The following is a 22,393-nucleotide window of genomic DNA, read 5'->3' as shown; positions in this document are numbered from 1 at the left end:
TTTGGCCGCACATGTGTCCTGGTGGTGAGGACTCAGAGGAGACTGGCAACCATTTAATGCCTTTGACGGGGATTTGGATAACAAAATCTTGAAGTCGACCGACTCAATGGCCTTGTTTGTTAAACTCCACAATACTATTCATCATTTCACCGCACCATTCACTTTATTTTTTTTCAAAAAAAATATTATTATTTTTATATCAAATTATTCACTTTTTATATCACATAATTTACTTTTTATTACTATTCAAATAAAAAAATAACTACAAAACAAAATTTTTTACTTTCTAATACCACTTTTTTATTTTTCCATATCAATCATTATTATTTTTTTATTATTATTTTTATCCATGAACAGTGCATTGGAGAATGAACAGTACTGTGGTGTTTAACAAACACCCCCAATGTGCTTTGTCTTATAATTTTTTTTAGGATTTTTTAATTATGTTAAATTTTTTGAAAAATTACTATTTTCTTCAAACTATCACTTTATTATTAAAGTTATTATTTTTGTTTTCAAATTTTAATTTTTGTTTTGTTTGTTTTTTTTAATTTATACAAATATTTTTTTCAGAAGAGGTAAATTTAATCACTTAATCATTAATTAGATGTGTGGCCTTAAACTCCCTTTTAATAGGTAAAGCCTAACACATAAAATATTTAATTTAAATGAGATGAATTGACGGAGTTAATACTATATTAAATTATCAGTTGTTTCAAAAGTTTAAGTTAGGAAAAAGTAAATTTAATCACTTAATTATTAATTAATTTAACAAAAATGAAGTTATAATTTGAGGGGAGGAGTATGTATATTTTTTTTAAAAAAATGTAATTATTATTTTGAAATTAAATGATTTATCACATGAAAATTTATTTTTTAAAAAATAGGATAAATATTGAGATAATAAATTTCGAATCGATAAAATAATAATTACAAGTATGACATCATTCTGACTATTTAATTTAAAATAATAAAATAATAATGAATTAAGATTTGAGAAAAGATTCATAATAAAATGGAACATGATCCTGTTAAGATAGAGATAAATTATTTCATAGTCAAAATTTGTTTTATTTTATCTAGTGATATACATAGTGCCACGTTAACATGATCCAGATTTTTTTTTTGTAATTGCCTACCTTAATTACCAACAATCTGGACAATAATTGCTGGGATTTAAAAAAAAAAAAAAAAAAGTAGGTAGAATTTCAAACTTCCATTAAAATCAGGATAGTATATCACGTTTAGTATTTACAAAATCAAAAATAAAAAGAGAAAAATCTTTCATCCATAATTGCTTCGGGAAATGCTAAATGTATTTTTAGTGTTCTTTTGGTGTCCTTCCAATTGTGATGTAACTTTTAAAATTATTAATAAATTAAAAGTCAATAATGATAATCTCAAATTCAACGATAATTTTAAAAGTCACATCACAATTGAGAGAATACCAAAAGAACACTAAAACAACACCTAACATTTTCCGAGCTTTTATACTTTTAATCATTCCCCACGGAATTATAGCGCGCAATATCTGGCATTCTGTTGGCTCCTCATCACCTTTATTCATTGAGATCTGGATTTTCTCGGCTTACAAGTTGTTCTTCAATAACCTCTCCACAAGTAGAACAACATCTACAATACAATATACTTACAGATTCATCCATCAGAAAAAAATTTAAAAATTAGACAATTAATGTACATACCCATGATCATGGATCAGCGTACTGGAAGAACCGCAGGCAAAATCAGGTCCTATTGTATCTGCAGACTTCTTCTTCTTCATTCTTTTCATTCTGGATTTCCTAATGCTACAAGTTCTTCGTACACCCAATTCTCCAAGGATCTTTCCACATGTAGGACAGACACTGCAATGTAACAACAAAAAATAATTTTTTTTTTTTTTAAAAAAAAAAATTTCTTTACACTATATTACTTCAATTTGAACATATCTTGAAGGTTTACTTGGGGTACAAGTAAAACAAATTGTGGAAAACGACATCGAAGGATACATTATGGATTGCGAGTCCCGGCAATTATACGAGAAAAACATATGTCCAAATAAATTTTAGATTGTTCAGTTACTTATTGGGACAGATGGGTTTAATCAGTAAAATTGTCAAAAATTTCTGAGTCGAAAGAAGGAACTTACAAAAAACCGTTGTTGCATTCTTTTCTGCAGGCTCTGCGGCAGTGGCTGCACCATGCCATAATTGTGCTTCCCACTTTGGTTATGTGACCTCTGGTAGAACTGGCTAGTGGCCTTATTATATAGAAATTAGAATTTCATTTTCCTACCAAAACTAGGAATACTTTTACTAGATTGATTCGGAAACGTTTCGGAAAACCAAAGGTACGTACGAGGTGGGATCTCAAAAGAAACATTAAAGAAACCGACTTGGAACATGTAAGTCAAAAACCTTTCTTGGACAAAAGAATGAACCGCGTTCTTTTACTTATTTAATGATTTTTTTTTTTCATAGAGTTTATTGGGGAAAATTGAAAAGAAAAATAAAACAAGTTCTAAGACTTGGAGAGGAAGAAATCTCCTCCGTTAAGGATTTTTCGTTAAAATTTTCAAAAAACTCCTATATTTTTATATTAAATAAATAAATAAATAATTTACAAAGATTCAGGCTTATGAATTTTTTCAAATTCTGTTAAATCCTTACGTCCGCATGAATCTTAGCAATTTTTTATTTTATTTTTTATAATAAAAGATTGGATATTTTGAGAATTTTTATTGGATTTAACGAAAATTCTGACGAAAATGTGATATTGAAAAAATAGAAAGTTCGATACCTTAAATTAAATTTTTTTTCAACTTTAGAAAGTAATTTCAAAACCTTAGAAAAGTTGAACAGAATTTTGTGAAAATTCCAAGAAAAACACAGAAAAGAAAGAGACTTGAAATTAATTGAGAGGCTTCACCTTATTTACAAACAAGCGTCTCTCTCATTCCTTCCTTGTTTGATCAGAAAGCGCAGGGGCCAGGGGCGGTAGTGGCACTTGGAGATGGACGTGAGAGAGAGAGAGAGAGAGAGAGAGTGACAACGCCCGCAAAGAAAATACAAAATGGGAAACAAAGAATCAGCTAGAGCTACAAGGTTAAATAGGGGTATAATTAATTATTATCATTATTTGGTCTTTATACTATTAAATGGAGATTAATATCATTATGCTTATGTGACTTTTCAAATATTTAATAAATGGGGTACTTAAATATAATTAATAATAGAATTTGACAACTAAATTCTCAAATGGGGTACTTAAATATAATTAATAGTCTAGCTATTAATTATTAACATTTCTCTTCAATTGGTCCCCTAAAAAACCATTTGCATCGGATTATACATCTCAAATGTAAAATACATTCTTGTTAAGAGTTACATGTAGCTTGTACTGTTCACACATCAATCTCATTAATATATTATTTATCTCTCTAGTCACTTTTTTCCCAAAATTTTCTCTTACTATTTCTCTCTCCACATCTCTTTTTCCAAAATTAGAAAAATATGATTTTAGGAAGAAAAAAAAATTTATAATCCTTATAAAAAATAAATAAATAAAATGATATAGAATAAAAAAAAGAAAAAAGAAAAAAAAGATAATCGAATAAATGGTGTCTCTTAAAATTTGTTTTATTTTATTTAGTGATATACATGGTGCCACGTGTAATTTTTATTTTTTATTTTTTAATTTTAAGTAAAATTGAGAGGAACCATTCTAGTATTCTGCACCGATCCAGATTTTTTGGGGAGTGCTAGGAAGCCAAACAAATAAACTCAGAAAATTTTTTAAACTGACGTGGTAGACAATGGAGAGATAATTGCATTTTTTTAATTAAAAAATCCTTGCCATGTCAGTTTGAAAATTTTTCAGAGTTCATTTGTTTAGCTCCTTAGCACTTCTCGATTTATTTATTATTATTATTTTTTTGTAATTGCCTACCTTAATTACCAACAATCTGGACAATAATTGCAGGGATTGTTTTACAAAAAAATTTATGTAGATAAAATTTCGAACTTTCATTAAAATCAGGATAATATATCACGTTTAATATTTACAAAATCAAAAATAAAAGAAAAATCTTCCATCCATAATTGCTTCGGGAAATGCTAAGTGTTCTTCTAGTGTTCTCTTGGTATCCTCCTAATTGTGATGTGACTTTTAAAATCACCAATAAATGATAATCTCAAATTCAATGATAATTTTAAAAACCACATCACAGTGGGGCGTAATATCTAGTATTTCGTTGGCTTCCCATCACCTTTATTCATTGAGATCTAGATTTTCTTGGCTTACAAGTTGTTCTTCAATAACCTCTCCACAAGTAGAACAGCATCTACAATATATTTACAGATTCATCCATAAAAAAATAAAAAAATAATAATAAAAAATGACAATTATTGTACATTACCCATGTTCATGGATCACCGTAATGGAAGAAGCAGCCTTCTTCTTCTTCACTCTTTTCATTCTGAATTTCCTAATGCTACAAGTTCTTCGCACACCCAATTCTCCAAGGATCTTTCCACATGTAGGACATACACTGCAATGTAACAACAAAAAATAATTAATTAATTTGTTTTTAAAAAAAATCTCTTTACACAATATTACTTCAATTTGAACATATCTTAAAGGTTTCCTTGGGGTACAAGTAAAACAAATTGCGGAAAACGACATCGAAGGATAAATAATGGAAATTATGGATTGCGAGTTCCGGCAATTATACGAGAAAACCCATATGTCCAAATAAATTTTAAGTTGTTCGGCCATTTATTGAGACATATGAGTTCTATCAGTAAAATTGTCGGAAATCTATGAGCAGATGAAGGAACTTACAAGAAACCGTTGATGCATTCTTTTCTGCTGGCTCAGCGGCAGTGGCTGCACCATGCCATAATTGTGCTTTCACTTTGGTTATGTGACATCCGGTAGAACTGGCTAGTGGCCTTATTAAATAGAAATTAGAATTTCCTTTTCCTACCAAAATTAGGAATACTTTTACTGGATTGATTAGGAAACGCTTCGGAAAACCAAAGGTACGTACGAAGTGGGATGTCAAAAGAAACATTAAAGAAACCGACTTGGAACATGTAAGTCAAAAACCTTTCTTGGACCCAAAGAAAGAACCGCGTTCTTTTACTTATTTAATGATTTTTTTTTTCATAGAGTTTATTGGGGAAAATTGAAAAGAAAAATAAAACAAGTTCTAAGACTTGTTTCGGGAAACGCTGCCATTTCCCGAAACAAGAGAGTGGGCGGTTGCTTCTATTTTTTGTTCAAAGTTGATTTACCTCTCTGTTTTGATCGTATAATAATAACTCGGTCGGGATATCGGAGAGTCGCAACCATTTAATGCCTTTGACGGGGATTTGGATAACAAAATCTTTGAATTTGACCGACTCAAGGTGCTTTGTCTTATAAATTTTTTTAGGATTTTTAAATTATGTTAAATTTTTGAAAAAATTACTATTTTTCTTCAAACTATCACTTTATTATTAAAGTTATTATTTTTTGTTTTCAAATTATAATTTTTTTTTTTTGGAATTTATATAAATATTTTTCTCAAAAGAGGTAAATTTAATTACTTAATCATTAATTAGACGTGTGGGCTTAAACTTCATTTTAATAGGTGAAACCTAATACGTGAAATATTTAATTTAAATGAGGTGAATTGACGGAGTCAATACCATGTTAAATTACCAGTTGAGAAAGCTTAAGTTTGGAAAAGGTAAATTTAATCACTTAATTATTAATTAATTTAACAAAAATGAAGTGATAATTTGAGGGGAGGAGTATGTATATATATTTTAAAAAAAATTGTAATTATTATTTTGAAATTAAATGATTTATCACATGAAAATTTATTTTTTAAAAAATAGGATAAATATTGAGATAATAAATTTTTAATTGATAAAATAATAATAACAAGTATGACATCATTCTGACTATTTAATTTAAAAATAATGAATTAAGATTTGAGAAAAGATTCATAATAAAATGGAACATGATCCTGTTAAAATAGAGATAAATTATTTTATAGTCAAAATTTGTTTTATTTTATCTAGTGATATACATGGTGCCACGTTTTTAAGTAAAATTGAGAGGAACCATTCTAGTACCGATCCAGGATTTTTTTTTTTTTTTTTTTTTTTTTTGTAATTGTCTACCTTAATTACCAACAATCTGGACAATAATTGCAGGGATTTTTTGTTTTGTTTTGTTTTTTTTTTTTTTAAAAAAATAAATAAATATGTAGGTAAAATTTCAAACTTCCATTAAAATTAGGATAATATATCACGTTTAGTATTTACAAAATCAAAAATAAAAGCGGAAAAATTTCCCATCCATAATTGCTTCGGGAAATACTAAGTGTTTTTCTACTGTTCTCTTGGTGTCCTCCCAATTATGATGTACCTTTTAAAATTACTAATAGATTAAAAGTCAATAATGATAATTTCAAATTCAACGATAATTTTAAAAGTCACATTACAATTGGAAGAATACCAAGAGAACACTAAAACAACACTTAACATTTTCCGAGCTTTTATACTTTTAATCACTCCCCCACGCAATTATAGCGCGCAATATCTGACATTCCGTTGGCTTCCCATCACCTTTATTCATTGAGATCTGGATTTTCTCGGCTTACAAGTTGTTCTTCAATAACCTCTCCACAAGTAGAAAAGCATCTACAATACAATATATTTACATATTCATCCATTAGAAAAAATAAAAAAAATTAAAAATTAAAAAATTAGACAATTAATGTACATACCCATGATCATGGATTACCGTACTGGAAGAACCGCAGGCAAAATCAGGTCCTATTGTATCTGCAGACTTCTTCTTCTTCACTCTTTTCATTCTGGATTTCCTAATGCTACAAGTTCATCGTACGCCCAATTCTCCAAGGATCTTTCCACATGTAGGACAGACACTGCAATGTAACAACAAAAAATAATTAATTAATTTTTTTTTTAAAATCTCTTTACACTATATTACTTCAATTTGAACATATCTTGAAGGTTTACTTGGGGTACAAGTAAAACAAATTGTGGAAAACGACATCGAAGGATAAATTATGGATTGCGAGTCCTGGCAATTATACGAGAAAACCCATATGTCCAAATAAATTTTAGGTTGTTCAGCCACTTATTGGGACTAATGGGTTCAAATAGTAAAATTGTCAAAAATTTCTGAGTTGAAAGAAGGAACTTACAAAAAACCGTTGTCGCATTCTTTTCTGCAGGCTCTGCGGCAGTGGCTGCACCATGCCATAATTGTGCTTCCCACTTTGGTTATGTGACCTCCGGTAGAACTGGCTAGTGGCCTTATTATATAGAAATTAGAATTTCCATTTCCTACCAAAACTAGTAATACTTTTACTGGATTGATTAGGAAACGTTTCGGAAAACCAACTGTACGTACGTTGTGGGATGTCAAAAGAAACATTAAAGAAACCGACTTGGAACATGTAAGTCAACAAAAACCTTTCTTGGACCCAAAGAATGAACCGCGTTCTTTAATTTATTTAATGAATTTTTTTATTATTTAGTTTATTGGGGAAAATTGAAAAGAAAAATAAAACAAGTTCTACGACTTGGGGAGGAAGAAATCGAGAGATCCACTTGCTTATCAACTCCATTATTTGTATTTATAATCCCTAGAATACAAGAAGAGATTCCAAAAATTAAACATTTAAAACATTTAGGGGTCAAAATCGGAATCTACCATTTTTAGGGGCCAACAAATTGTTTTGCTTAATAAGTATTATTATAATTAGTAAAAAAATATATTTAAAAATTCATTACCAATGACAATAGCATGCGATTCTTTTAAGCCTAATATAAGTATGAAGACAAAAAAGAAAAAAAAAATTACAATACTTCCATAAACTTTCACACGTTTTGAAATTACCTTTCCATGATTTAAAAAATCTCAATTTAGGGTATTGAAGATTAAATTCTTTGCAATATCCCCTCTATTAGGATTTTTCATCAAAATTTTCAAAATACTTGTATATTTTTATATTAAAAAAATAATAATTTACAAAGATTCAGGCTTATGATTATTATTATTATTTTTTCAAATTCTGTTAAATCCTTACGTTAACCTGAATCTTAGTAATTTTTTATTTTATTTTTTTATAATAAAAGATTGGATATTTTGAGAATTTTTAACGGATTGAATGAAAATCCTGACGGAAATGTGATATTATAAAAAATAAAAAATTCGATATCTTAAATTAAAATTTTTTCAACTTTAGAAAGTAATTTCAAAACCTTAGAAAAGTTGAACGGAATTTTGTGTAATTTCCAAGAAAAACACAGAAAAGAAAAGAGAGTTGAAATTAATTGAGAGGTCTCACCTTATGTACAAACAATCGTACTTGGAGATGGATGTGGGAGAGAGAGAGAGTGACAACGCGCGCAAAGAAAATACAAAATGGAGAACAAAGAATCAGCTAGAGCTAAGGTTTTATAGGGGTATAAGTAATTATTATCATTATTTGGTCGAGTAATGCTAGGGATCCTATTTTTATCCTCTTAAAGTTAATGTGGTTTTCAAAATCACTATTGAATCAAAATTAAAGTATAATTCATCTAAAATTTAATAGTGATTTTAAAAGCCACTTAGGAGGATAAATAAATGGTCCATAACACTACTCTATTTGGTCTTTATACTATTAAATGGAGATTAATATCATTATGCATATGTGACTTTTCAAATATTTAATAAATGGGGTACTTAAAATATAATTAATAATAGAATTTGACAACTAAATTCTCAAATTACAACAAAATATAATATTTCACTTAGTCTAGCTATTAATTACTAACATTTCTCTTCAATTGGTCTACTAAAAAACCATTTGCATCAGATTATGCATCTCAAATATAAAATACAGTTATATGTAGCTTGTGTTGTTCACACATCAATTTCATTAATATACTATTTCTCTCTTCTTATCTCTCTTTTCCTCCCCAAAAAAAAGAAATTTAAAAATTGTCTAATCACCACCATAGCTTGAGGGGTGATTTGGTCTTTGGCCACACAAATTTCTCTTTTATTTATTTATTTATTTTTTTGGGAACAAATACAACATTTTAACTTCTAAAATTTGCATTCGAGGGTCATTTGCAATATTTTCAGTCCATTTTAAGGCCAACTGCAAAAATATAAAAAACTTTAAAAATAAATAAAAAAAAAGATGAAGAAGAAAAAAGTTAGTGTTTGCACGAGTCAAATTACCAAAACCATTTAACAAATACTGCTGCTTGACTAGGCATGCTGTATTCATAGATCCATAATCAATAGCATCACTCACCTAATAAATATTTGACGCATTATACAAAATCAGTGAATTAAATATAAGCAATGCTATCACCCCACAAATCTATCATCCCTCCCCAATGAAAAGAAAGCAACGTTTCTCTTTTTTCTTAAGGATAAAAAAAAAAAAAAAAAACCAAAACCAAAACGAACCCATTTATTCATATCCACATTGAAAAATAAGGGATTTGTTAGCACTTGGCAGTTTTGCACGCAATGAGATCCTACACCACATCCCTTAACCACGTTGCACTAAAGCTAAACTAAACACTCTTTTTACTGATTTCGATGGAAAACTGTTGACAGTATTACAGATTTCAGGCCACCACTTTACATGGAAAACGTACCAGAAAGTGTCTTGCAATTTTTCGACATTATCACCTGCATTTACAATAACAACAATCAGGCATCACTGCATCAGGTTCTTTGCCTCACTCTCCTCCCATTTGTATCTCCACCATCTGAAAGTTGGGCCCAGACACTCCGAGATTTTCCACCTCCGCTGCTGCAATCCTCCTCACAACCAGCAATCGTCTTTAGGATCTCTGACTGTAGCGATGGGCAATTTTCTTTCAGGTAGTGGAAACCATCTGATCTCATCACAGCTGCATATGAAATCCGAACCAACATGTTGAGCACTAGAAAAAATAAATAAACATAAAAGTGGGAGGAATAATAGATTCTTCCCTCAATTTCAGAAACTTCGGCTACTATGCATGCGTTTTAAGAATGAGATATTCAAATAAATGTACAGAATAATGTGCCAAAAAAAAAAAAAAAAAACTTCAGAGAGCGCCTCTGATTAGGTTAACCATACAGATTTAACAAGATCATAAAATAATCTAAAATGTGGATCATTCATGCTTTGATCCAGAAATCTAACCACAATAACTGGAATGAGGCCATTACTAATGTGGCAAAATTCTTTCTACAGTCTGGCTTTCATTGAACCAAGGGAAGAATTGACAGTGAGAAGAAATCTTGCATTAAGGCAGAGAAAAATAATCCATCCAATTTAATTGAGATGTTCAAAGATAAAGAAATTATAGATATAAAATCTTAAAGTCTGGCACAAATCCATCCAGTTTCTAGTGCCTTTTCTTTTAATATAAAACTCCATTCAAAGCTTCAAGAACACAAGTCATTCACGGAAATCAAGAAGAGCAATAATGCCCCTTAAACTCCAACACAAGAAGTAACAATAGGGGCCAACAGAAATATCCTCCAATGTAGCTCTACTGATAACTCTTCTGTTCCCACACTATTCCTATTGTGATCCTTCAGTAATAATCAAAAGAACACAAATGACCAAATCTCCTCCCCAACAGCAGCAAAGTTCATAAAGGCTAGTGTTGGTACTATATATCGTCATGGCATTGATGGAGGCATTTGGTGGCAACTTGCTCCCACATCAGTTGCACAACCACGTTCATGAGACCATAGTTGTCAAATTGATTAATCTTTTCTGAAGAAAAGCATATTAGTCAACCCATGGCATTGACTTGTAAAATGTAGGAAAAAAAAACTTTTTTTTATAAGTAATCAAATCTCATAAAGAATGGCAGAGAGGTGCCACTTAAGTACATGAAAAATATACAAGAAAAACATCCAAGAAAAAGAAGAACACATATCAAGAAATTCTAAGAAATTAGAAAAATGATAACAGTAGCAAGCAGTCATCCAAACATAAATAGATTTAAACATAATGGCTTTTAACTCTATCATCATCCTCATTAAGGCCATCTTTTTAGACTCTTCTTCCATTTGGAATACAACTTGGATTGCATTGGTCATGGTATAAAATCTACTTGCAGCCAAAACCGTAGAAAGATTAGGAGTGAACCCTTAACAAGACATAGAAATCCTAACATATTAATTCTGCAGAAATCATGGCCAAATTATAGTGCATACGGGTATACTTTTGTACCACAGAAGAGGATGTGAAGACTAAGTTAAGTTCTACGAAAATTTCCATAAGGAGACAGTGGAGTGAGCAGTCTAGGGTGGATGGAGTGGCAGAAAGACTAGCAAAGTAGGGAGGCCTAGTTAAACATTGGAAGTCACACTTGACTTGTATAAACTCAATTAAGCTGCCCTCTCCTTTCAGGAGATGGGGCTCAAGGTCTTTCACCAAGTATTAGGTAACAAACTTCATCAACCAAAACTGTTAGGAGGTTTGCTTTTTTATCTTTTTTATTATTATCTCTACAGAGTAATATTTTTTAATTAAAATATTGTTAAAAATTAATGTTCAAATTCTTTATAAATTTTGTTATTCGTTGGAAATCTTACTATTTATTTCACTCTTTAAAATTTTCTTTACGTTAAATGCTCTTTTTAGGGCAGATGAGGTTTCTTCCATAGGGCACAACCATAGCAAGGCATCGAATGGGTAATGGGCAAAACAGTGGGAAAGGCAAGTCCTTCATGGGCAACAACAGTACAAAGCAAAGGCGTGCCTATTCTGCAATTACCAGCAGGGTTCCGCAGGACCATATGGCATGGCTCAACACTTTCATCGCTTACAGGTGGCAATGGCTTACAATGTTGTCAGTGCTTGTAGATGGTGATGGCTTAAAATGTTGCTCAATATGCATTAAGTATCAACCAATCCCTCCAAGTCCCAGACCAATCCCATTATAGCACAAAAACATAGCTCACAAAGAAAGGCCCAAGGCATAAGCACTCAATTGCAGCAAGACAGCATTGCATTAGGAGCGTTCATGCACCAACATACTGGCAGAAAGATGCATGCTACCTGCCTAATACTTGTAACATGGGGCAGTTATGTGGCTGCTGGCAGGAAAAGTCAATGCATGGCATTTTATGTAGTAATTACCTCTGCATTGGTGCCATATACCGAGAGCACCTAGTAAAAATGTTCCAAGAAAGCAATATCCACATAACTATCTATTGTAACTATAACTATGCCCTACAAAAAGGAAATGTCAATAATGTAAAGAGGCAATTGGTTGGCTACATCCCATCATACACTATTATGAAGTAATCAATGCAGGAAAGTTCTCCTATATGATCTATGTGTTTACTTGGTGCCTGCATTCTGTAGCCTCACAGGTCCATTAAGTTGAGACTATCTAGTGACTTAGAGCCACCAAAAGGTAAAATTCAAGCATGAAAGTGAAACATGACCACCAGCAAGATGCCACAGACTCCTGAAAATAAAATGTGTCTAATTACTCGCATAGCAAGACCGTAAGGAAGAAAGTGATTCATCCTGTACACAGAATGAGTAGGTATTTGGAATGATGCAACTACCGATTATTCAATTGATATAATAACAATCTGTGTATGCAAAATGCCGCCGCTGTAGAACCCCACCTTCAAGGAAGGTTGTCCTGTTCATTTCTTAAAAAGGAGCAGCACCAAAGTAAGCTTTTTTCAATGAGAACTCACCAATCCATATGCCATCAACCTTCCAGAGTTTAATAGTGTCATTTCAAACATGATAACTAATTCTGAGAGAAAACTGGCTCAGTACTAAAACTAGGACTTCTATGAAAAATAACATAATTGTGCTATCAGTCACTCTACCTAAGATTTGTCTATACAAACACAAAATATTGCTGGCAAGTGGCAACCCCCCAAACCATAAGGACACGCATACATTGGCATGGATATTTTAAATGTTAAATCTGCCCACGTTTTCAAGAATATTTTCCAAAAAATCACTTGCATTACTTCTTCCTTGTCCACACATAGCAAATAGATTGGAGAAGCTGCAATGAGATTTTTTATGGGATGGGATTGGTGAGGAATTTAAATTTTGGTTTACTGGTTATTTGTTCCCCCCTAACATCATTGGGAGTTAGGATTGCAAAAATAGAGCACACTCAACCAAGCACTGCTAGGCAAATGGTTGTGGACATATGATGAAGGGAATCATTTTTTGAGTCATTATTATGTAAGAGAAGGGGGGGGTGGGGGTTGGGGGTGGGGTGTGGGGGGTGGGGGGGAGAGGGTTAGAAGCATGGAGTGGCTGGAGCACAAAACTGATAGGGTTATCACATATCTTCTAGACAAATTTAAAGAAACTCAATTTTTTGTTAGATAAGTAATAAACTAATCTCATTAAAAGCGTAAGGCACCCCTAAGTACACATGAAGTATACAAAAGGAACCATCTAACTAACAAGGGCAAAAAAAAAAAAAAAACTTTGTCCCTTGATCACGTCAATTTTAAGGAAAAATATTTTATAATTTTCAAACATGTGTGGAACGGCCTGGTAGGGTTTTTTATTTTCTTCTTGTTTTCTACTAAAATGCCTTTCGCTATAGATCACAACAATCTACACATCTTGTGTTTCTAATAACTGAAAATAACATATACATAGATACATAGATACATAGATATATAACTTCATACATGCATGCAATCTCAGCTGGACTTGTAAGTCTGTATGAATGAAAAGATAGGAGTACTGAAAATCCACAAAAGGCCAGGTATTGTAACAGAATGCCCTGGAAACGATTATTTGATCACTTCTTGTCAGCAAAGTTTGAAGAAACCGGTTTCTATTTATTTGTTTCCCTCAAACATAGAAGTAAGAAGAGTTCATAGCTAAAAAGAATGACCATTTGACTCAATGGCAGCATTCTAGTGAAATGCCGCTTTAGTCAACATTTCTGACCTTGCATTCAAAAAGAATTTATTTCATCTTTCCATAATTTTTTACCAGAAGACTCTAATTTTGAGGAAAATACCATGTGTAAAACCAGAGGGCATACCTGCAAGGTTTTCAGAGGCGAATCTCAGGCAAACAGCTTTTAATTCGGAGGCATGACAGCGGTCGGCCAAGGCCAGAATTTCAGCAACAGAGTTCACTGCTATATCCTTGCAGATATGAGACTCACACATCAATTTGAGCCTCTCCAAACCATACCTATCTGCTGCTGCTAACAACTTTGCCGTCAATGTCTCAGATACTGGAGATGGACAAGATGAGCTTGATGATACAGACTCCACATCTTCTGTAAGGGAATCTTTGTATATAAAATGCAGCATGGCCTATTGGACATACCACGACAAGCAGTAGTGAACTGTAAAATACCACCACAAGAGCACAAGTGCTGACCCATGCCTCAACACTGACAGAAACGATAGAGAAGTAGGAGGATATTTTACCTTAAAAACCTTAGGTTCAAGATCTGTTACAACAATCTCCTGCTTATCTTCCTCTAACCCATCGAAAAATTTGGATCGAAATAAAGGGGACCGAGCAGCCAGTACTAACTTATGAACATGAAATTTTTCCCCCTCCACATCAAAAGTAACATCTGAACCTTCCATATTTTCCAAAAGCATGCCAAAATGTGCTCCGATATCAGATTCTGGGACTCGAATTCTGTGTAGTCGTGGACAATCAATTGCTGAAACCACGACTCCAACGGTACAATTGATTTTCAAGCAATCATCCTTGAGGTAATCTGAGCTTTCAAGCAAAGTTCGTCTGAAAAAACGCTTGTATCCCCTAAATTATGGCACAAATAAACAATATTTAGCATCTTGCAAATGATATCAAGTAAAAAGATAGCTGCCTTGATATGTCTAAGTTTGGGAGTTTTAAAGTAGGAAGGGCTACCAACCAGCGGGTAGCACAGCCTCTGGAACCCAAAAGAATGACCACAAAAACCATTACATTTCAGGTTATGGGAAAACAAGGGCAGCTCATAACAAAAACAAAAAGACAAAGAAGAATAACCTGGCAAAAAACTGTCCTGCTTGTAAAGTAGCATAGTGGAGGAATGACAATAAAAGTTTTCGATATTACATTCAGAGCAAAAGAATCCCATCGCATCACATTTAGATCACGGAAAAAAAGGCCGCAGCATAAAGAAGTACAAGTAAAACGACAGATCTTACACTGATAATCGTCAAAGCTAAAACTATAGCTAATTAATTGATTCTACAAAAATTGAGAAGGAAAGGTCAGGAATAAAGATTACATGGTACATTTCAAGTGTTTGTTGACTAGACATCTTACAAGTTCAGATAACATAACAAGGATACTTTATTACACGTTGAGAGATGAAGCTATTGGTAAAATGTATGTAATAAACAATCACCCAGTAACTAATGCAGTTTCTATGGTCAGGGAATTCTTGTAGAGTCACTCTTCATACCACTTAAAGAACACTTGATGAATTCTATGTTATGTAAAGGAACAAGTAGTCTTCCTTCTGAAGGGTACTACAATATCGAAGATGCCAGTAGAGAATGATACACCTAAGCAACTATGAAACAGATAAGAATTTAGTAGGTAGACATTGAACACAGGGCAAACTTGTGACCCACTTGTGACCCACGTGTGACAACTAAAGACAACCAGAAGATATATCAACTAGCCATTAGTCTGTTCAGATATATCATCTTGCTCAAGCTGGGCTTCTGACATAGTAACTCCAGCTTCAAGGGAAGCTGTTGTAAAGACCTCTTATATATTATCCGTACAAAGAGTTTTAAGTCATTATGCCTTTCTGAATTTATAATAGAATTATAGGCTTTTACTTTATTTCTCCTCATCCTCCACCTCCTTGATAAACTAATCTAAAGAAAGGATATTATATTTAATCATGAAAAACAAAAAGAGCAAGTAGATTTAATCATTATATCAACAAAAATTATTCATTCAGAGAACCTTGGCTACTTTCCTCACTTATTGTTCTCACTCTTGCTCTTGCATCAATGTAATCTATACCACTTTCAGAAGTTGAATATCTTAAGCACTTTCCACATTTAGTTAGAGAAATAATACCCTGCCAAACCAAATTTTTGAATACAAAAACTGTATCCCATAAACTGCATGACTTTTTTTTGATAATAAATGGATTTCACTAAAAATCAATGGGTGCACCCAAGTACACAAGATATATATTTTTTTTTGACAACAAGGAACCCCTACAAGGCAAGGCCACTTCGTGTTCCCACTCTTGTCGGATAAACTTCGGACCCGAATAAAGCACCCTTTCCACACAGATTTAATACTCCAGCTTCGCCGGCGGGCTGACCCCCATAAATTGTTTGCACCCAAGGGAATTCGAACCTTAGACCTGATGGGAATGCCACCAAGATCAAGACCCTTACCACTTGAGCCAACCCCCTGGGTTAAAAATTATACTAGAGAAACACGTAAACAAAAAATGAAAAGAAATCATAGAAGTCATGAAAACTAGAAACATGAAAGCAATCATAAGTAGCAATCCACTGAAATAGGGGGGAAAAAGCCTTTAGCTCTGCCACCGTCCTCTCACTGTCTTCAAAGCTCTGGTCATTTGTTTCTCTACAAATGCACGAGATCAAACAAAGCGGGACCATTTCCCACAAAGCTTCACTTTGAGAGTTGCCAATCTTTCTTCTCCAACATGTGAGGTGTGAGGAGATCTCTCAACCTTCAGGGCATGACCCATGCCAAGCCGCATAAACCAAAGATAGAGTACCATAAGGCACTAGCTATCTCACATTGTAGTAAGATATGGTCAACGGTTTCCCCGCACTTCTTACACATATAGCACCAATCTGCTACGACGATATTCCTCTTTCTTAAGTTGTCCATTGTAAGGATTTTACCTAAAGCAGCAAACCAAGCAAATAAAGACAGTCTCAAAAAGGATTTACTCTGCCAAATACACCTCCAAGGGAAGGGATTAGTGTCATGAGGGATCAAGACATTATAGAATGATTTTACATCAAACAAGAATTTCTTGGAGGGGTTCCAACAAAGCTTATTAGCACCATCCTATTACAGCTTAATGGAATACAATTGGTTGAAAAACGAGGAAAAGAATTCAAACCTCCAATCATGCTTCGCTTTAACAAAATTAACGTTCTACTGATGGGAACCATTCGAAAACTAAAGATGATCAGCCACAGAAGCATCCCTAAGGCAAGCAATGCTATACAACTCCAAAAACACCACCTTAAGGGGTTGTTCCCCTACACCACACATCATGCCAAAAACTAATTTCGCCATTTCGGTGTCATCACCCACGTTGAATCTAGAAAATCTAGAAAGCTCCTCCCATCCCCTCCTAGTGAACTTCTATAGACCCACCCCATAAGACTTGGAGACTTCGTTAAAGCACCGCCCACCCCATTGACTACCATATTTCATTGCCACTACCCTTCTCTACGAAACCTCTCTCTCAAAGGTGTAATGCCGTAAACACTTTTTAAGAAGGGCTCGGTTGAACATATGCAAATTTTGAAACCCCAAACCCTCCCTCTGAGATTGGAGAAACATACCTTGCGCCATCTCACCAAGTGGAATTTGGTCTCTTTACCCATACCTCCCTACAAAAAATCCCGTTGCAACTTCCCAATTCGATTGAAAACGGTAGCCAGGAGGGGATACAAAGACAAGAAGCAAGTAGGAAAATTAGATAAGTGCTCTTGATTAAGGTAATCCTACCCCCTTTAGACAAGTACAGCCAATTCCATCCAGCCAAACAACATTCCACCTTCTCAATAATGCCATTCCAAATAGGTTTGGCTTTAAAAGAATCACCCAAAGGAAGACCAAGGTACTTCATAGGCAAAGAGAAGACCCTGTAACCCAAGATCCTAGCCAAACCTTCTTTGTTATTGATCAAACCTACAAGAACCAACTTGGACTTAGCAAAATTGATCCTTTTTTATAATTAATTGATCTTCAAGTCAAACAACTTCAAAACACAAGAACAAGCATTGCAAAAGACGGAGATGATCTAGGTCTGCTCCAGAGAAAATAAAAAACAGAAGATGAGAGATATCAAAGCCACCAACGTCCCCAGTTCCCACAGAGAAGCCAATCAACAAACCTCCACTCACTGCAATAAAAATCATCCCACCCAAAGCCTCCATCACAATGACAAACAGCAATGGACACAAAGGATCCCTCTATATCAAGCCATGGGGACTACAAAAAAAAAAGGGTGGGAGCGTCGTTCACCAAGAGATATAAAGTACCCCCCCCCCCCCCCCTCCCCGCGCCCAAAACCTGCTCCTCCTCAACATGTACAGCAAAAAATACCAATTAACATGAGTATAAGCTTTTTTTCTAAGTCCAATTTGCAAAGCACATCCGGCTCCCTGGATTTTATTCCACTATCAAGGCATTCATTAGCAATGAGAACAACGTCTAGGATCTGCCTTCCCCAGGTGAAAGCACTTTGAGACTAAGAGGAGGATCTAGTGCCAACACTTTCATCTTCTAAATATACTAATATCCATATAATATTACTCATACAGTTTTCTGCATGCATTTAAGCTGCTTAAAGAACTGCTGATTAAGTTTGCCAATGTTCAATTTCAGGGAAAAAATAAAAAAAATTGGAGCTGCCAGTTCAACTAAATTTCAATTTATTAGTTTATTATTGTTTTAATCAAGAGAATGATTATATGCCACTATACACTAAAAGTTAAACCCAGTACACCTATGATTTAAAACATACATCGCTGAATTATAATTAATATTAACAGAAATACTAAATTTTTACAAGGATATGAAAATGGATCGCTTGTAAAAGTAAAACAATACTTAGAACTTTAGTTTGCACAACTAAATTTGTATGTACAAGTTTTTCTCTAAATGAGAAACAAAAAGGTTATATCAGAAGCTCTATTCAATTGCCAACCCGCAATAATACTCATCATAAAACCCAAGCACAGCTTCCGGTCAATACATCAAACTTCCCAATAGGCAATAGAATCATAACAAGGAACGATTATCACAATTCCAGTATGCATTAGTCTCCAAGTCGTATAAGTATGATTACATTCCAAAACAATATCTACTAAGCCAAGATTTAACAGTAAAAATTCCTCAATTTCTAGTAAAAAAATACTCTATGCAACTTGGTTCCAACCACTAAACCACACCACATTTGTACGCTTAACCACTCAATTAAGACTGACCGCGTTTAATGCGTTAATCCGACTATCAATCACAAATTAGAAAACACCAGCATTTTGGGGGGAAAAGGATCTTCTCCATTTCAAATCCCCTCCATTTATTAGATTTTGAAGGATAGTGTTGTCCAAAAGTTTTAATGATGATTGTGCATTAAATGCACTGCCATTCAAAATGCACTAAATTGAGGAAATGAAGGGAATTTGAAATGGAGAGGATCCTTTTCCATTTTGGGGAGGCTTACCACATGCTGCCGCGATACTTGAGCGTGTAGGGACCGCTCTCGAGCGAGCGATCGAAATGGCTATGGACCTTGTGCTTGCCTTTGCCGCTCTGGTCCACGAGCGTCAATTCGAACAAGGCTCTGACATCGGTGCCCTCGCTGGCGAGCGCGATGAAGACGGACACATACGCGGAATTGTCCTCGGGGTTCTTGCCGTCGGGGTAGAAGTAGATCGCCCACTGGTACCCTCCGACCGTGAAATTGTCACTCGCGATGTGCTTCCCCACCCCCATCCCCTTGGCCAATGAGTAACCCTGGATCACAAACTTGTGCGAGCCGTTCTCGGTCTCCGTCACGGACCGCGAGCTCGTCGGAGGGCTCGTCTCGCGCCGTGCCATTATTTTGTCGCTTGTCTTTCTAGGGTTGCTGAGGGAACGTGAGGCTCATGGAAATGGAGGGGATTGAGGCGGAATTTTTTCAAATGTCGGGGGTTTTGGATTTTGGGTGCAATGAGAGGGAATTGGGGTTTCTCTCTTGTGTGATTTTCAAGTGGTGGAAAGAAGGGAGGACGAAGAAACAGCTCACCGGGTTGTCGGAGGAGGAAAGTGGACGTGCCACGTCATGGCCCAGAGGGTTCCGAAGTGAGTTAGACTGATTGTGATGTGAAATTACTAGAATATCGGTCGTTATTTCGAAATGGCGACGTGGGGAAGCCTTTTTATTGCTTGTTTTGGTACTTTTGCTCGTGTACTGTTTTACCGTCACAGTTGTTGAAATGTCCGAGACGGAGAGCTAAATGCCTACGGTTGGATGAGGTCGAGGGATTCAGATCATATGCGGTACAATGCGTCGGATCGGGGTGTTTACTTAAATGAATGATCCACAACGCAACAGCGCAAAAATTGCATGGAACGGATCCTCAGGAGCAGCTAAAGAAAAACTGCTATTAAGATTCTGCCCCTTGTCCTCATAGAAGTAAACTTTTTCCTGTACACTTGGTTTACAATTTCTTTGCACTCTTTGTTCAAGGCCCAATGGGCCTCATATTTGAAGCTACGTAGTCTCCTTCTCAACGCGTGAAGAAGCAAAGGTGCATGGTCCGACGTGGGTGAGGCGTCAACAGAAATCCTCACATCTTGGAACATCTCACACCAGTCCGGGGATGCCACCATCCTATCTGTTGATGCACAGTTTTTCGAGATTGTGATGTGGCACGCCTTGCAAGGGGTGTTGAGAACTTCGAGAAATACGTCAAGCTACACACAAAAAGAAAAATAGGGTTAGAGTCCCCGGTGGTTTTCCGGTGAGGAAGCTCCCATGCCTAAGTTAGAACTTAAGAAAAGAGTGTATAAACAATCAAAGTTTTTGAGGCAGGATTGCGCTTACCTTTAATTGAAGTTGAGACTTGTATTTATAGGCATGGAATAGAATTTGTTTCTTGCACCTCTCGGAATTCCTATCCCTCGATATCTGTTTTGCAGTTATTTGATAAGGGTAGAGATTCTTAACCACTTTGTGATCTTAGTAACCTAAGATCCCGGGACAAGTAATAAGGCTTTTGTTTGGGCTAGATAACCTTTTGAATTTGAATGGTTACCTATCCAATTTATATATGGACAATTTGTATGTTGACAGCTGTCTATGTTGTAGAAAGCTTTTTCAAATGTGGGATAATGATTACCTGTTTTAAATTGAATACGTATATATCCTCTATTGTGAAATGGCTGGTCTACCCTCGGCTCTTAACTATTTTGCTCTCAAGGAGTTGAGTCTCGGACTTAGCACCCAATACCTACCGAGGAGTTGTCTCGGACTAGTGTTCGAGACTTCCTCGGTCTCCGAAACCTTCTCGGGTTAAGCTGTCCGAGGCCTTGTCGGGTGTGCTGTCTTGCTGAGATTAGGTTTGGGACCCGTTGGGCTTTAAGAGCTGATCCATGAAATTTTTTTCTAGTCTGAGAGACTATGGAAATTTTGTGTTCATAAATGGATCGGCCTTTCGAGGTCTAACACTCTTTCAGTGAAAATCCGAATCCTTCGAGGAGGGAAATTTGAATTTTGAATTTCAAATTTTTGCAGAAAATTTCCCTCTAATTTTTTGCCGAGACGGTTGACATGACCGAGGACATGTCGGTTTTTCTACGTGTCAGCATTGGGATGGACGTCTTTTTAGTTGTCGGTTGTCAGCTGTCACGCGGGATTTGCAGAGGTGCGTTTTTCTCGCTGTACTTATTGCACACGTCTTTTAAAGCGCCCCATGGGCTACATATCCTTATCTTCACCAACCGTTTTAGACTTTTTGTTTAGCTTACTCAAGGTTTATAAAGACTTCCTCCTCTTTTTTCACCATTCTTATTCGCACCCAACTTTCTACAAATTTTCTTGCTCTTTTCTTCTCAGTGAAAATCTGAATTTGGCTATGTCTCGCGACAAAGGATTAGAATCAGATTGTGGTTTGGGTAAAACCTACCTAGCCTTATGGAGGCCAGATTTGACAAAAGAAATGAGCGCAGAATCATCTTCGACTGCTACATCCCAAAAACAATGAAGCTCCGTTTTGATGATGAGAGGAAGGGCGCAATAGTAGACGCCGGAAGACATGAGGTTTGTCTTTACGAAGACATGTTCTGAGCAGGTCTCAAACTACCTTTCCCAAGGGTTGTACGTGAGCTTCTGGGTCGCCTGAATGTGGCTCCGCATCAGCTGGTTCCCAAAGCCTGGAGAGTGTTTTTCGCTTGCGTAGCCGTCTAGCCCATGGCTCTCGGAGAGGAGCAACACCTCACCGTCTCGAAATTCTTATGGATGTACCGGATCCAAAAAAATCCCAATAGCAACGGTTTGTACAACTTCTAGACAAGAAGAGGGAAGTTCATTCAGATGGACAAGACTTTTACAAGCAACCACGGATGGAAGAAGAAATATTTCTTCGC

At 35.0% G+C, this 22,393-nt stretch overlaps 1 protein-coding gene across 1 annotated transcript; it reads right to left on the bottom strand.

The window, feature by feature from the left end:
• Positions 1–9,592: 9,592 nt before the first annotated feature.
• BPM5 (BTB-POZ and MATH domain 5) lies at positions 9,593–20,186 on the bottom strand. Its single transcript, XM_059573627.2, has 4 exons — positions 19,488–20,186; positions 14,482–14,827; positions 14,085–14,364; positions 9,593–9,944 (listed from the first exon to the last, which is right to left on the bottom strand). Exons 1-4 carry the CDS (start codon positions 19,862–19,864, stop codon positions 9,757–9,759), a joined length of 1,191 nt encoding a protein of 396 aa, XP_059429610.1. The 5' UTR covers positions 19,865–20,186; the 3' UTR covers positions 9,593–9,756.
• Between the last annotated feature and the right edge of the window lie 2,207 nt (positions 20,187–22,393).

This window comes from Corylus avellana, chromosome 8, assembly GCF_965113065.1.
Source record: "Corylus avellana chromosome 8, dhCorAvel1.hap1.2, whole genome shotgun sequence".
In the NCBI taxonomy this organism is placed as follows: Eukaryota; Viridiplantae; Streptophyta; class Magnoliopsida; order Fagales; family Betulaceae; genus Corylus; species Corylus avellana.
Note: the sequence above shows the minus strand (reverse complement) of the source record. Positions and strands in the feature narration are given on the sequence as shown.